We start from the raw sequence: 16,371 nt of genomic DNA, 5'->3' as shown, positions 1-16,371 counted from the left end.
AGCTTATGTAGCAGCTGGCTGGGTTATTGCTTCTATAATGTAATCCATAATGCAAAAGCAGCTCTTTTCTAAACATTCTATAGTAACTGAAGTTGTTTACATGTCTCTGTTAGGTAATTTTCCTATAACTTTGTGCCAATTGGTTTCATACTATTTGGTAAAAATCTTCATTCAATCAAGACAACTGCACTTAGTTAAATTTTTTTCATACAGAGAATTATAGGAAAGTTACAGCTAGCTGATTTGAGGCCATCAGCATAAAGTCAATACAGAGTTTTAGAAAAAGAAAGCAAACTACAAAAACGGAGTTGTATAATTAAACATCAAATAGTCCAAGTAATAAAAGTCATAGATTAACTGTCTCTCAGTTCTAGTCAGATCCTTTAAATACTGTCCCACCACCTGAGCGTTGGTTCTTTTATCAGAAGAGTGCCTGTCTTTAAAGTTGGGAAATTTCAGTTCTTTGGGAGCTCCTATCAGCTGTAAAAAGTAATTGGCATCTTCTTCCAAAGTTTCAAATTTCCCTACAAAATCGTAGTGGATCAAACAGGGATGGCAGAGTTTGCTGACCTTTTCCCAGTGAATGTCCATTCCTACTGGACGGTGTGAGTCCAGCAAATAATGGATGAACTCTTTGAATTTGACTCCAGATCCATTATTTAAAGCTTCTTCACAGGCATTCGGCCGATATTTCTTTATAATTGCCTTTCCAAATACAGGATGGTAATAACTATTGGGGTGTTCAAATTTGTCCCTAAATGCTGACACTAATCTTTCCATGGGATCACGAACAAACACAGCTTTGGTGTAGGTGTTTAAACGACTATAAATCCCTTTTAAGTCAAAGCTGTCAAGCTTTTTCAAGTGCTTCCCGTAGTGAACAGCATTATGGGAGATGTTGTATGCAGAGGGGGCCAAGCCATTGAGCACCATCAGAATTCTCTTCCAGTTGGAGCAGCCAGCCTTGGGTACTTCACAATATAAGATCTTGTGTTTATCTTCTACGTAGATCCTGGAGACCATGTGAAAAACGTGGGATTGAGGACGACTCACCCCACCGTATTTCTTGCAAAATTCCTGAAGGAAAGACCTACGTTTTTCTTGAGTTGCATCAATTCTCTTCCATTTGCTGTCTGTGACTAAGCTTTTATTTAAAGGGCGAATGTCCACCGACCACTTCGTTTCGCTGAACTTCCTGAAAAGGATCTTCGTCCCTTGTTGTTTTTCAATCAACTGAATTGTTGGTGACCCTGGGTTCCTGCCCAAAGCTGGAGCTTCTCCTTGGGAGTGGTTGGTCTCCGTGAAGACCCTAGTAGGCCTCTTGGAGTTGAGTAGATTTTCCGGTTTATCCTTGGGATCCTCGAGCATGTGGGACTTGGGGTTCTGTTAAAATATAGAATGGGAAATGTTGAAAGAACATTCATAAATATGGGTATATTGATATGGAGCTTAACATAATTGTTTTAAAATTCTATCCAGGGGGTCACATTTCATGTAAGCTGCCAGAACAGTTTAGCAAAGCATGCAGAATATATGGTTCACAAGCTTCTTCATAGAAAATGTAACAAGGAAAAATGGTATCCAGGCATCGCTTTGAACCAAAGCTTCACATTGTACAGTATACGTATTTGGGTTATTATTATGTTATTCATTTAATGTTCATGTGTATTACTTTAATAGATCTTCGTATGAAAATTACCTGTACATGATTGGGATAAAACTACTAGTTGTTTTTTAGAATTTATTTATTTGGCTGTGTCAGGTTTTAGTTGCAGCACGTGGGACCTTTGTTCCATCATGCAGGCTCAGTAGTTGCAGCATGGACTTAGTTTCCCTGTGGCATGTGAGATCTTAGTTCCCTGACTGGGGATTGAACCTGCATCCTCTGCATTGCATGGTGAATCCTCACCACTGGATCACCAGGGAAGTCCTCAAACTACTGGTTATTGATTTGAATCTATGGTCACAGTAAGTTTGTTATTATTTTTGTACCATCTTTGCATCTGTGGCTGTCAATTATATAATCTTGTGCATGCGTGCTTCTTAAGTCACTTCTGTTGTGTCCAACTCTTTGTGACCCTAAGGACTGTAGCCCGCCAGGCTGCTCTGTCCATGGAATTCTTCAGGCAAGAATACAGGAGTGGGTTGCCATTTCCTCCTGCAGGGGATCTTCCTGACCAAGGGATCAAACCTGCATCTCTTTGTGTCTCCTGCATTGCAGATGGATTCTTTACTGCTGAGCCACCAGAGAAACCCTGATACAATCTTACAAAATGCAAAAAAAGTATACACAAGATAGGATAAAGCCCTGAGTTTTCTATCTTAACTTTGCCTGTAATGCAATAAAATATAACTCCATCATTTTGTAGGTCAATGAGTCTTGAGCTATTGAAGAGTGTGTAACCTTTAAGCATTGACTTAGTGCATCTGAATGTAGATACAAAATGTAGCTGTAATTGGATTGAGATTTTTGTTGTTTTTTGGGGGGTGCATTCTATAATGTGTAGAATATTTCAGAGTCATAAATTATAACCTAAAATTGTAGCAAGGCCAATTATAAAAGTCTAATGGCCACTTCAGTTTTCCAGGCACTTGCAAACACTGATATATAATTTTTTCCCCTTGGAAAATGTTTTATTTTTCTAAAATTCATTTATTACAATAATTTCATAGTATCATACAGTTTCATTCATGTATGGGACCTTCCCTTTTTCCTAAGTGAAGAAAGACTAGGGAATCCAGAAATGTCTACTTCATGTCCTGCGATACAAAACTGTATCAAAAGTAGGATGAGAATTTAGTTCTCTTGGTGGGATGGTTCAGCCCACTTACCATCTATTCTTCATCTGACTATATCCTTCCTACAACTCTCAGAAGTGACTTGATAAAGGAAGTCATGGGAGACAGGGTTTACAAGGTGGCTTCCTCTGATAGTGACAAAAATTTTAAGAACCTTGACTTTTACCTTGGGTAAACTACAGAGGCTTTGGAGAGTTCTGAGCAGAGAAGTAACATGATCTCACTTGGACTAGAAAAGGATGGCTGAGGAGACTGAACTGAAGGTATACACATGGGGTTGTCAGCAGGGTAGTAGAAAGATGAATGAATAAAATGATCTGTTGGGGGACTAAAGCATGGGACTACCAGCCTAGGGGGAGGAGGGAGTGGTGGGGAAAGTTTCCTAGCAGAGAGGTGTATATATACCTAGAGGGAGATGGCTACTGATATAGATGGATTTACCATTTTATTCTCAGGGTTGAGAACAGTCTATAGTCTCTAGTAATTATTTGTTACATGGAGGAAGGAATGTATGACTTGGTGGATTAGGTCTTCAAGGATGATTAGGAATTTTCTAGCAAATTGAACAAAAGAGCAGAGGAATGAAGCACTTTGTATGGGAGCCACCTCCAGGCATCACAGTCCTTCCATTGGCTGAGCTTCAAGAAGAGATGCTTCTTTCTGGTGGAAGAAGGTTGATTGAGTAAGCCCTGACCACCATAAACCAACTTGTGTAACCCCATACAACAGTTGCCAAGATCCACCACACCACTGAGCCAACTATTTGGGGTTTCAACTCTAAAAGCATTTGTCTGCTATCTTCTCAGAGACTGCCAAGGTGATCTGAAAGCCTTGAGTCCCTCTTTAACCTGATCAACAACTTGTAGTCCACAAAGTTTTCACTATAATATAAAAGTTGACTTGAGGTTTTGAAGCGGAGCACGACCCCATGGTCCTTGCCTCCCATGTCCTCTGCTGGCCTTTTGTCTGTGGAAAAAATTTTTGCCAACGAGTAAGTTTTATCAGGGAAGTAAGAACATGAAGAAGGAAAGGAAAACAGTCAAAGGTGACCAAATAATAGTGTAGTCATTAAGCAAGTCAAAGACTTTTAGATCCTCCTCAAAGGCTACCCAGGTGGCCCAGGTTCGACCCCTGGTATGGGAACTAGAAGTATCGTTTGGGCTTCCCTGATAGCTCAGTTGGTAAACAATCCTTCTGTAATGCAGGAGACCCCGGTTCGATTCCTGGGTCGGGAAGATCTGCTGGAGAAGAGATAGGCTACCCACTCCAGTATTCTTGGGCTTCCCTTGTGGATCAGCTGGTAAAGAATCCGCCTGCAATGCAGGAGACCTGGGTTTGATCCCTGGATTGGGAAGATCCCCTGGAGAAGGGAAAGGCTACCCACTCCAGTATTCTGGCCTGGAGAAGTCATGGACTGCATAGTGCATGGGGTTGCAAAGAGTCAGACACAGCTGAGCGACTTTCACTTTCAACGGCTACAGATAACATCCTGAGCCCTAACCTGTGAGCCGTCTTGTAGATACTGAAACTCCAGCAGGTGGGAGAAGTCAACCACACAATGACCAGAGTGCAGCCATGACATAAGCTGCCACAATTCTGAGAACTGGCCTCAAGGAAACAGAAACAAACTGACCCTGGAACTGAAGATTAACTGTACCTAAAACATCAAGATGACGCTGGTCAGGCCACCGATGACCAATTTCAAGATGACTGTCAGAGCCAACTATGCTCTTTCTGCATGTACCACCCACCACCGCATCTATAAAAGCTCTTGCCACCTGATTGTCTTGGAGGGGGCGGTCAGTCTTTGGACAGACACCTGCCCACCCCCCAGTCCCTGTTCCCAGCATCCAAAATGAAGCGAACTTTCCTTTCCATCAGCCTGGCCTCTTTAATGGCATTCGAGTAGCGAGCAGTCAGTCCCCACTTTTGGTAACAGTCTGAAAGATCACAGGGTCATTCATGGTGGCATGGGAGGTACTGAGCATAGCCCTGAGATCAAACTGCCGCTACATTTCTGCTGCTACTTCTTCAACTCCAACGATAAGCAATAATTGCTCTTATTATTGTTTTAATAATCATCATCATTGTAATAGTTTTTATCCCAGTGACCTAGTGAATTTCAAGGCTCCCCAACTGTCCATTATTATCCAGGCTGTAATCTGTGTGTCTACAGATGGCCCAATTAATTCTCTCCCTGCCCCATTAACAAAAACAAAAATGATATCAGTCCTCTGCTCGCCCTCTGGACCTTCAGCTTGTGGTCATCAGATTTCCCTCTATTCTCCAGGGACTTGTGGAATGTTTGCTTCTCATGACTTTCTCTGATGACTCTTGCACTTTTTCAAGTAGATGAAACTTCACTTCTTTACGCCACTTGTCCCTCAGGCCAGAAGATGGGGAGCTGTTTGCTTGTCCTTCCCTGTAGCTTCCAGGACACACCCCCAGCCTGCCCTCCTGCTTCTGGGAAGCACCTGGGTCCTGCTCCACCCCCCTTTCCTCTTCGTGCACTGAAGACTTCAGCTCCAGGCTCAGACTCTGCTTCTTCATCCCCGCTCTGTCACCATGTGTACTGACTCCGACACCCAATAAACTCTCTGCTCCTTGACCACCTCGCCTTTCACAGCAGCGTCTCCATTTTACATGGACCTTGCTATTGCCAGAGTCTGCACCACCTCCATCACATCTCTGACCCCTGGCATCTAACCATCCAGTTAGTTCATCAAGGCTTCCAGTTCTGCAATTCTATGACCACTTGTCACTATCTTATTCAAACTCTTAGTAGCCAGCATGCCTGGTGACTCTCAGAAGTCACCTCTGTAGGGAGGTGTTCCTTGTACATCTTGTTTAATTTATGTTTCCCTCTGAGATTTTCTCCCACTGAACCCTGCTAATTTTTCTCGTATTACTTATCACGATATGACATGATTTTACTTACTCCTATGCTATTTCTACCCCATCCACCTCTCTTGCCCTAGAATATGACTGCAGAGGTCTCATCTTTCTTGTTCTTTGTTGGATCACTGCATGTTACCTGATGCATAGAAGATGACCAATAAATAATTGTTGAATGAGTAAATGTGATTATAACTTAACAAATGTGATTATAACTTAACAACGGGCTTCTAAGGAGTCATTTTATGACCTTGTCGAAGAAAACCAGAGCTAATCAGAAGATCAAGGTTAACTTAGATAAATACTTGACTGATTCTTGTTAAGGGGCCAAAACTCTGTATTCAAACAAATCTTTGGCAGAAGAGAAAACAAACAAAAGAGGCACAAGTAGAGCTGCTCGTGCTAAAGGAGGTGTGGCGGTGGGACACCTACCTGCCTGCCAGATCAGATTGGTTCAAAGTCACTCAGTACTGCCTGGCAACTCCTGGAGGCTGGCCAGCCGTCTGGACTCCCAGGCCTCACTGTGGACGCCCTGAGACAGAATCTGGGGAGGGGGCTCTCGACTCTAATTTACTCTACAGGTGCTAAGTCGCTTCAGTCATTCCCAACTCCGTGTGACCCTATGGATCGTAGCCTGCCAGTCTCCTATCTCCATGGGATTCTCCAGGCAAGTATACTAGAGTGGGTTGCCATGCCCTCCTCCAGGGGATCTTTCCAACCTAGGGATCGAACTCTTGTCTCTTACAGTCTTCTGCATTGGCAGAAGACTACTGGTTCTTTACCAGTAGCGCCACCTGAGAAGCCCAACACAAGCAGCATAGCAGTGGAAGGTAAGAAAGAAAAAAAAAAGAGTTCATCTCATAACATGCAGGGGAGAGAGACTCCCAAATATGCTGGATGCAAATATTTCAATAAGCAGAGGTAAATGCTCTGCAGTAGGCAGGGTGTCACGTCGGCCCTAACACACACCAGTTGAAATACCCTTCACAGATACCACTTCCCTTTGCTGGAGGTCCATATTTCTCCAGACACTTTCCAATCACCGATTTGACTGGGGAGATCATTGCACAGGGAAAATTTCACTGCTTATCAATTTGACTTCAGTCTCCAACTGGTTTACCGAGTACCAATCTGTTTCCTCAGCTCTGATCAAATCAAGATATGAACAAAGGCTTCATTCTTAGTAATGGCACCCCATGAGGCTTCTGGGTGAATGGACATGAGACCCTCTGCCAGCGATGCCTCATTTCACCATCACCCACCTTTATAAAAACAATTACTAGGATCTTGTTACCTCCCTCCTCTCCCCACACACCCCTGCCCTGCCTCACTCTATTTCCTTTTAAATCACAGCCAAGACTGAAGGGTTTGGACTACTAATAGAAAGGGTAATAGCAGCACTGTTTACAATAGCCAGGACATGGAAGCAACCTAGATGTCCATCAGCAGACGAATGGATAAGGAAGCTGTGGTACATATACACAATGGAATATTACTCAGCCATTAAAAAAATACATTTGAATCGGTTCTACTGAGATGGATGAAACTGGAGCCCATTATACAGAGTGAAGTAAGCCAGAAAGAAAAACAACAATACAGTATACTAATGCATATATATGGAATTTGAAAGATGGTAACGATAACCCTATATGCGAGACAGAATAAGAGACACAGATGCATGGAACAATTTTATGGACTCTGAGGGAGAAGGTGAGGGTGGGACGTTCTGGGAGAATAGCATTGAAACATGTATATTATCATATGTGAAACAGAACACCATTCCATGTTCGATGCATGTGACAAGGGCTTAGGGACGGGGCAATGGGATGATCCAGAAGGATGGGATGGGGAGGGAGGTGGGTGGGGGGTCCAGGAAGGGGAACACATGTAAACCCATGGCTGATTCATGTCAATGTATGGCAAAAACTATTACAATATTGTAAAGTAATTAGCCCCCAACTAAAATAAATAAATTTATAAAAATAAAAAAAAAAAAAAAGAAAGGGTAATAGTATTTTTTTTTTTTGGCTATCTTGGGTCTTCATTGTGGTTTGCAGGCTTAGTTTCCCTGCAACAATTGGGATTCTAATTCCCCAACCAGAGACTGAACCTGAGTACCCTGCTTTGGAAGGTGGATTCTTAGCCACTGGACCACAAGGAAGTCCCAAGGTTAATGGAATTTTAAATTGGAGGTTTAAACCAATGAATTTCCATCATGATGGTGATAATAACAACAGCAACAGTAATAATAAGAGTAAACTTACATTCCCATTTTTCTTCAGGGCACTTGGTTCAGATTGTCCCTAAAGCAAATGCATATAAAGTCAAACTTTTCCTGTTCCTCCCAAAATTAGCTCCTCCTGCACTCTCTTCTATTTCTGAAATGGTTCTAGTACATTCTGGTCCTCGCTGACAGAATCTGAGAGATGCTTTGACAATCAGAGAGTAAATTGGTTAATTTACATCTCATAGTCTTTCAAAAAAACTTTTCTTTTGTACTTATTATTTCTTAATTGGAGATATCCTTTAGTAGCCTCCTAATTAGTCTTCCTGAAAATTACTGCCAAATTAGTCTTCTTAAGATATTTTATTTTTCATCCCTTAAAATTTGGAACTGGCTCAACTACAGATATGGAGTAGGAAATGGAAACCCACTCGAGTATTCTTCTTTGGGAAATCTCATGCACAGAGGAGCCTGGTGGGCTACAGTCCATGGGGTTGCAAAAGAATCATACATAACTGAGTGACTGAGCAGACAACAACATGTAAACTCAAGTCTTATTTCCTTAGTTGGCGTTGACAGCCTGTCACCACTGGACCACTGGTCACTTTGTGTTCTGCCCCTTTCCTGATATGTTCTGTCTTTACTTGCTTCTATCAGTCTCTGCATCCCCTATCCATGCTCTCTCCCTTTCTTGGGATTTTCCAAATATCTTAAGCTGATATAAAGTCCCACTTTCCTCATTAAAACCACCCAGGTCTCCAGTGAGGGATTCCACTCTCTTTGAAACAACTTCAGCACTTAAGTCTGTATCATCTGTAAGGAAGATAACTTTATTCTAGCCTACACTGAGATTTGATTTTCTCACTGGAGAAACTCTTTTCAGACACAGCTAAATTGTAAACTTTGGCAAAAAGCTATGGTTTAAGTGTGCCTTTCAAGAGTGGATATTACTGCAAAATCAGCTGAAAGACATGTAACCACAAATGAAAAAAACGAGTATTAAAAGAAGCGGAACAAAAATTGTGGAATATACATGAACTCTGCAGTCAATGTGAAAGCCTCACTGTTCTTAATTTTTAAGGTCTATTGTACCTCCCCTCTGAAGTCTTCTCTGATCTTCAACATTTAAATTAATTGCTCTTCCTCTTTCCCCCTCAAAGTCATGGAGCCCCTACTATACATCAGGCACTGTGCTAGATGACAGTGATGCGGTGGTAGAGAAGACAAATGTGGTCCTTGCCCCTGTGGAGCTGATATCCTTATAGGAAAAAATCAAATAATTACACATTTAATTAACATATTGCCACAGTGGCAGAGGCTCCAGTAGGAAGCTGTTGGAGGCTGGGAGAGCGGAAACGTGAGTGCAGGGTACTCAGACAAGTCTGCTCAGTTTGGGTGTTGGGTCCTCTGTTTAGCACTTTTTGTTTTACTCTAGTTGGTTGTTATAGTGTTGTTATAGTTGATTATTTAGGTGACTAGCTTTCCAATTTATTTTAAGTTTATTAAAGATCAGAGTACAGTCTAATTTTTTTTTTTTTGCTCTCCTTTCTGTTTGCACAATATTCCCACTAGCCTTTCTTTTTTTTAGATTTTTCATATTACATTTCTAAATCACTTTCCTGACTATATGGACATTCTATTATGTGATTAAACTGCTTTTTAAAAAATTTATTTTTAATTAGAGGATAATTGCTTTACCATATTGTGTTGGTTTCTGCCACATAACAATGTGAATCAGCCATAGGAACTGCTTTTGCCTTACTCAGTCTTTTTTAAACTTCTTATTCTGTATTGGAGTATAGTTGATTAACAATGCTGTGATAGTTTCAGGTGCTCAGCAGAGTGACTCAGCCATACATATACATGTATCCATTCTCCCCCAAACTCCCCTCTCATCCAGGCTTCCACATAAAATTATACAGAGTACATTCTTATAAATCTGTATTATTGCCATAAGTATCTGGAATAGTATTTTGCATAAACATATGTTTTGATTCAATGGAAGCAAAAGCAATATCATTCCTGTCCTTCCCGTTTTTCAGGCAACTAACTTACATTGGCTTTATGCTATCATGAGTTTCAGTTCTGCAATACTTTATCTGCTGTTGTGGGGCTGATGGAAACTATGTGCTCAAGGATTTTGATCATTCATTTGATACACATTGAACTTTTGCTATATGTTGTTTTTGGCATTGTAGAAACGGATGAAGGAGGTAAAATTTATAGTCCTGTGAGGAAGCCAAAGTTTAACTGGGTTGATTAAAAAAAGCAGCTTGTGAAAAAAAATTGGGACAATTGCCGTAATGAAAGGATGCATAGGGTATTTGGGGAACAAAGAAAATAGTACTTAATTTTTCTCAAGAGATGTTTTGTGGGGCAAATCTCACAGAGGAGGTGGATGCCTGAGAGTCTAGGAGGATGACTGGGAAGCTGACAGGTGGACCAGCCGGGATGACAGGTACCATCAGGGGGACTCTTGGGGGACCAGATTCAGATAAGAGGAGAGGCAAGCTGGTTGGATTCACTCCAGGAAGGCCTTGGGCCCATATAGAGTCTAGACTTTGCCATGTAGGTGACAGGGATTTTCGAAGGCAGGGACTTAGAATGAACATTCTGTAAACAGCAGCGGCATGTAGCCATGCCTGGAGAAAGGGGATCATCTAGAAGACAACTGAGACTGTCCATCAGGAATTCTTAGGAGAACTAAAACAATGAGGTCAAAATGAAGAAGAGGGAATTATTTGGGGCCAATTTAGGAAACTGATCAGACTGGGAGAGTGGCGGTGAAGGAAGTAGGAAGAATGGATTCCCGGCTCCCAGAGAGAGTACACAGAAGCTGAGGGTTATGGGAGGCTGGGGGGTGGCTGTGGTGGGTACTTAAACTATCTTCAGGTTCAGACCTCTGGAGTTGGAGGTGCCTTGGGAAATCTGTCAGTACCGGACGCTAAAGCTGGGTGTACAGATTCGGGAGGTGCTGGCTGGTGGAGGTGCTAGCTGAATGTATGGGCTTTGAGTATTTCCTAGATAGAGAGGCAGATGACCACAGTGTCGGCTGTTTACTAAGTGCCTGCTACTGTGCAGACCCATAGTGCACACCACCCCCTACTGCCATGAGAATCTTCCACTTCTGCTTTTCAATTGAAGAAACAGAGCGTCTTCACTGAACCTGTTTAAGGCACACAGGGCTTTAGCACAGGTAAGAGCCCAGTCCCAGGAAGCAGTGTATAGTCAAGGCCCTGTTTCCTCCCCATCCGCCATCCGCTGCCTACTAGTCCGAAGCTACGTGAGCCCTGGGAACAGCCACGCCGACTGTGACAGCAGCAGTGACTCTGGCAGGACACATTCCATTTGTCCTATTTGGCTAAGCATCTGCCAGACCCAGATCAGATTTGTCTGTGTCAGCATCTTTGAGTGACACACACGCCCCTCTCTGGCTTAGTCGCGGGCAATATTTGACAACTCAGCTTTACTCAGGGATGCCTCTTCAAAGCCCGCTCCAACCCTCTCAGTCCAGAGCAGGCGACTCACCCTTTGGTGGTACCGTGGGCTACCTGGGCCCTGTGCTAGAAACAGAGGGTGCCCCGGGGCACCGGATCTTGCCCGGGGGAATCTGGGGGTGTGCCAAGAGGGATTTCTTTTCAGGATTTCAGGCTGAGAAAGAATGCAAAGAAAGACTGTAAGCCAAAAACTCACAGCAAAGCAGGACAGAGAAACCAGCGAATAGAGTGGGTTACCTTAGGAGGGGGTCAGGGTGAACAAATCAGGGACAAAACAAAGTGATGATCTATCTGATCCAGTGGATGGTGGCATGAATGGTCTTCTCGCTCCACACGTTGTGTGTATGCGCATGCTCAGTCGTGTCCGATTCTTTGCAACCTCAAGGCGTGTATCCCTCCAGGCTCCTCTGTCCATGGGATTCTCCAGGCAAGAATACTGGAGTGGGTTGCCATTTCCTGCTCCAGGGGATCTTCCCGACTCAGGGATGGAACCTGAGTTGCCTGCATTGGCAGCCGTATTCTTTACCACTGTGCCACCGGGGAAGCTCTGATCTCTTCAGGTATTAAGCTAAACTTTATCACCTTCATTTTAAGAATATTATTTCATTAATGATAAAATCTGAAGCTTTTGGGGGGGGGGGTTTCCAAAAGACGTAGTTTCTCCTGAATATGACAATTTGATTCAAGATGTCACTGAAATGGCTGCTGCGACGTATAAATGGCCATAGCCAACTCCTTTGGTCTCCCTTTCTTCTCAAGGTCAGGTGTGAGCGGTACTGGTCCCGATCATCTAGTGAGTCTGGGAACTTTCAGTTCGGAATACCTCATCCTCCAGAGCTGGTACGAAATGAGCTCCTGCTGGACTGCGAGGATCACGGAGGGGCGCCTGCCCCCTACAGCCCAGCCTTGGTAACTGCAACTGTTCGAACGGAGACGTGGGGAAGTTGGAACTGGGGACAGTCCTACCCTTCCTGCTCCTTTCTTTAGGCAGAGCCTCAGACCCAGGAAGCAGCATTTACCTGGGGAACTGTTTCTTCTCCACCTATTACAGAGCCACTTGAGCCGCTGGAACAGCAATGCCCACTGGCAAAGTAGCAGTGACACCAGCAGGGGTGGTGATGATGTCGAACCACACTCCTCTTATATGGAGACACTGATGGACAGGATTCTGCCTAATCTATTTACAGAGACACCGCTCTCATCAAGCAAACAGGTAAGCATAATTCTCTAAAGGTCCTTCAGACACTGCATCATTGCCCCCTCCCCTCGCTATGATTCTATAATCTGTTTCTTGGAAGGAATAAACACATGTTGGCATACCTTGTTCAGAAACAGTATCACAGTCTATTAACTCCATTATTCCCCATGCCAGAGAATACTGCTCACGGCAGGAGGAAGGAGGTCTCAGGCTTCACACTGGGGATTTTCTTGGGCCCTCCCCTAACTGTAGCCACTAACAATTAGACTGTAGCCAATACTGTAACAGGATGAAAGTGGGTGGATGAGCATCACTCACTTGTGAAACTCACAGAAACGGCGGGCACTTCTGGACCAGTTATCAGACCCATGGGAAGACTCTCTTGCCTTACCTGAGACTCATATATTGAGATTCCCAGGTCCAGACCATGCTCCCTCCTGCGTGAGGAAGGATGTATTTATACCAAGTGGCAGGGAGACTGTGAGAACTCCAGTCTCCTTTAGTTAAACCGTACCTGCAGGACCAAGGGAAAGGATGGGTGGGGAGGGTGGTTTTGGGATGAATATTGTCGGAGGGCTTCACCTGTGTCAAGTGCTGCTCAAACAAGTGCATCCTCACCCCAACTCGGTCAGGTGGTTATGCGCACATTCCCATGAAACTTACTCAGTATCTTACAACTGGCAACTCCTAGAGCTAAGGTTAAAATCCAGGCTTGTCTGACTCTCATGTTTGTCATCATACAGCACATGTTTACCCCACAGGCTCTCAGTGCCACCACATCTTTGTTTAGAAGATGACGGAATTTCCTTGCTCTGAGATCCAAGTGAATATTATCTTTTGTACTGAGCTCCCCTGAGGTGGCCAGATGTATCTATGTCAGCTCAAATAGACTGGACAGCGGACATCGCCAAGCCTTTGATTGCTTCTCTTCTCCAGCTTGAATTCGATAAGCTGGGCACCAAGAACTGATGCTCTACCGGACAGTCCCAAATAATTAGCATAGTTGAGCGGGTCCTGGGCTCTTGCTTCTAGAAAACCACGATGTAACCATGATGCTCCCTGGACTTTGGGTTTCCTGTTACGCTGCATAAAGCACACAGAGATAGTGATCATCTGCTTAGCTTTTATGTCTCAGAACGAAGCTCCTTGTCTTCACAGCATCTTTATTTCCTTTCCTGCTTCTACATTCCTGTTAGACACACCTATCCAGGCTTGGCGGTTTTGGAGGGGTGATGTCTTCACTCCATCCCCAGTGGCCTTTTCAAGAAAACTTATTTTATATTGTGGCATTTCAGTGACCGTACATCTGGGAAAACACATAATACATGGCACTGCTGAGCTGTGTGCCTGGATCAGGGATGAAAGGAGGAAAACAGAAGGTATCTTTCAATTCCTGATAGACTGGCAGTGACAAGTGAACCTGGTCCCCATGGCTTTTTCTTGAAACACTGGCTCTATGATGCCATCTCCATTAGGATTTATACGTTGGGGATAAATGTCCACTTCTTGCCACGAGTAAAGAGATGCCTGAGTCTTGAGTCGCGGCATCTTCTACCTCCCCAGACCCATCAGCAGGATTGTCTCTCCTCCGGACCCCAGCATAGAACTCATTTTCAGCAAAGTCTAGTTTCCATGTTCTAAGTTAGTAATTTATCAGATGGTTGGCCCCTAAGACAGAAACCAGAAAGTTTTGTGTATTGCATTTTGGTTAATTTCCTGGGGGTCCTATCGCCCTCCAGGTGGTGGTCTGCAAGGTAACTGCTATCATTCTGCTCTACTGATCTCATCTCTTACCTACATCCAATTACTTTCCTGTTGAGTGTCTTCTTTAAGGTATTTCCAGCTCCCAGCTCCACGTGGTTACAGAACGAGGAAGATAACCATGGAGGCCCAGAGGTGCCTAGAATACTTTGCACAAAACCCCTGAGTGCCAAAGTAGGTTGTGAGACACACAGTTCACACTCCTTCAGCCAGACAACTTGTGAAATGGGAGGGAGACCAGACTTAGTAAATTTTTATCCTATTCATGCTTTACCAGTAACTTTCAGTTGACCTTAAACCAGTACTTTCTACCAAATCAATCTCACTCACTGGAATAGGACAGCTAACCAATCAACCTGGGGTAGTTAACTCAACCTCCCCAGAGTAAAAGAGATACTGATGCTGATTTTATGGAGTCACAAAAAATAAATGGAACAAATACACAACGCTTGCCATGTACATGACCTTAGACAAAAGGCTGAGAAGTGATCTGGCATGTGGTATATACTCATTAAATTGACTTTTAACCACAACTTTTGTTTCTGCCAAGAGAATCATCTCCCTGCAGTAACCCTGGGGACCTTGCATTGATCCCTGTCTCAGATTGTCAATTTGCTTCCCACTCCCAGACACCAAACTATTCATTTTTTCTCTAAACTGTTCATCCTCACTATCAGTGTATCACTTGTGCGTGTGTGCTCAGTTGTGTATGACTCTTGCAACCTCATGGACTGTGGCCCACCAGGCTCCTCTGTCCATGGGATTTCCCAGGCAAGAATAGTGGAGTGGGTTGCCATTTCCTCCTCCAGGGATCAAACCTGTGTCTCCTGTGTCTCTTCCACTGGCAGGCAGATTCTTTACCTTAGACACATTTCCCCCCCTACAACCCAGACTATTGGTGTAGCCTGCTGGCAGAACTAAGTGATGCATTCATTGGATGAATACTTATTATAATCATTTAATATGTGCCCTGTTTAAGAGACAGAGGACCAGACAACTCTGACAAGGGTCCTGTTCTCAGGATACTTATATTCTTGTGAGTGAAGGCAGATAATGAACAGATAAATGAACAAAAGTTCTGATGATGATATACGTGATGTAAAATAAACACTGAAGCAGAGATGTGGTAGAGCATGAGTGGCAGTAGAGTGGGGAGACCCCATGAACTAGGGCTCTAGGGTCTAGATCCATTTGTGGAGAAAGCTGCTCGAGCTGGGGTCTGAATGACAAGAAGAAACCCCAGATCTGGGAGTCGAGCACTGCAGGCAGGGTCAGTGACGGCAAAGGTCCTCCAAATAGGAATGAGCCTGGTCAGTTAGAGGGACAGAGGGCAGCTGTGTAAGTGAGAAGGGCCCAGGCTTCCCTGGTGGCTCAGTGGGAAGGAATCCGCCCCACCAATGCAGGAGACCCGGGTTCGATCCCTGGTCCGGGAAGATCCCATATTCCGAGGAGCAGCTGGGCGCATGTGCCACAACTGTTGAACTTGTGTTCTAGAGCCCAGGAGCCACAACTACGGAAGCCACGTCCCGCAACTACTGAAGCCTGTGCCCCCTAGAGCCTGTGCTCCCACGACAAGAGGAGCCACCACGATGAGAAACCCTCACACTGCAATTAGAGCATAACCCCCCTTGCTACAACTGGACATAAGCCTGCGCAGCAACGAAGACCCAGCTCAGACACAAATAAATAAATGAATAAATATTTTTTTTTAAAAATAAGGGCTCAAGAACACAATATAAAATCAAAGAGGAGGGCAGGATCACATGCCATAGGACCACCAGGTCAAGGAGAATTTAGGATTTAGGTCATGGAAAGGAAGTAGGATTTTATAAGAGATGTAATATGAGCCACTGGAAGTTTTAGATAGGAGGATAACATGATGTGATGGACAGTGTATGAAGCTCAGTCTGCTGGCCAAGTGGAGAATGGGCCGGGGGCTGCAGAGTGGAAGCAGAGTAGCTTGGAGAAAGGTTGGTAGCTGCTATCAGAGGCGATGG

At 44.0% G+C, this 16,371-nt stretch overlaps 2 protein-coding genes across 13 annotated transcripts in view; one reads left to right on the top strand and one right to left on the bottom strand.

The window, feature by feature from the left end:
* The window catches only part of LOC145534859 (uncharacterized), a 305,098-nt gene that overhangs the window by 170,356 nt on the left and 118,371 nt on the right, over positions 1-16,371 (top strand). For 2 of the 3 annotated variants that reach the window (XM_081563161.1, XM_081563162.1), the window contains 2 exons: positions 12,175-12,324; positions 12,467-12,628. In XM_081563161.1, coding sequence (XP_081419287.1) covers positions 12,175-12,324; positions 12,467-12,628 — 312 coding nt within the window. Of the gene's footprint in view, positions 1-12,174; positions 12,325-12,466; positions 14,805-16,371 lie in introns of those variants that run through there. The other variant, XM_081563163.1, reaches the window with a different exon arrangement.
* Positions 186-16,371, bottom strand: part of CHST9 (carbohydrate sulfotransferase 9) — a 283,501-nt gene continuing 267,315 nt past the window's right edge. For all 10 annotated transcript variants that reach the window (XM_081563152.1, XM_081563149.1, XM_081563153.1 and 7 more), the window contains one exon: positions 186-1,383. In XM_081563152.1, coding sequence (XP_081419278.1) covers positions 295-1,383 — 1,089 coding nt within the window. In that variant the 3' untranslated portion in view covers positions 186-294. The remainder of the gene's footprint in view (positions 1,384-16,371) is intronic.

This window comes from Giraffa tippelskirchi, chromosome 14 (assembly GCF_054371585.1).
Source record: "Giraffa tippelskirchi isolate mGirTip1 chromosome 14, T2T-mGirTip1v1.2.pri, whole genome shotgun sequence".
Lineage (NCBI taxonomy): Eukaryota > Metazoa > Chordata > Mammalia > Artiodactyla > Giraffidae > Giraffa > Giraffa tippelskirchi.
This window is presented reverse-complemented; position numbering and strand designations above follow the sequence as displayed.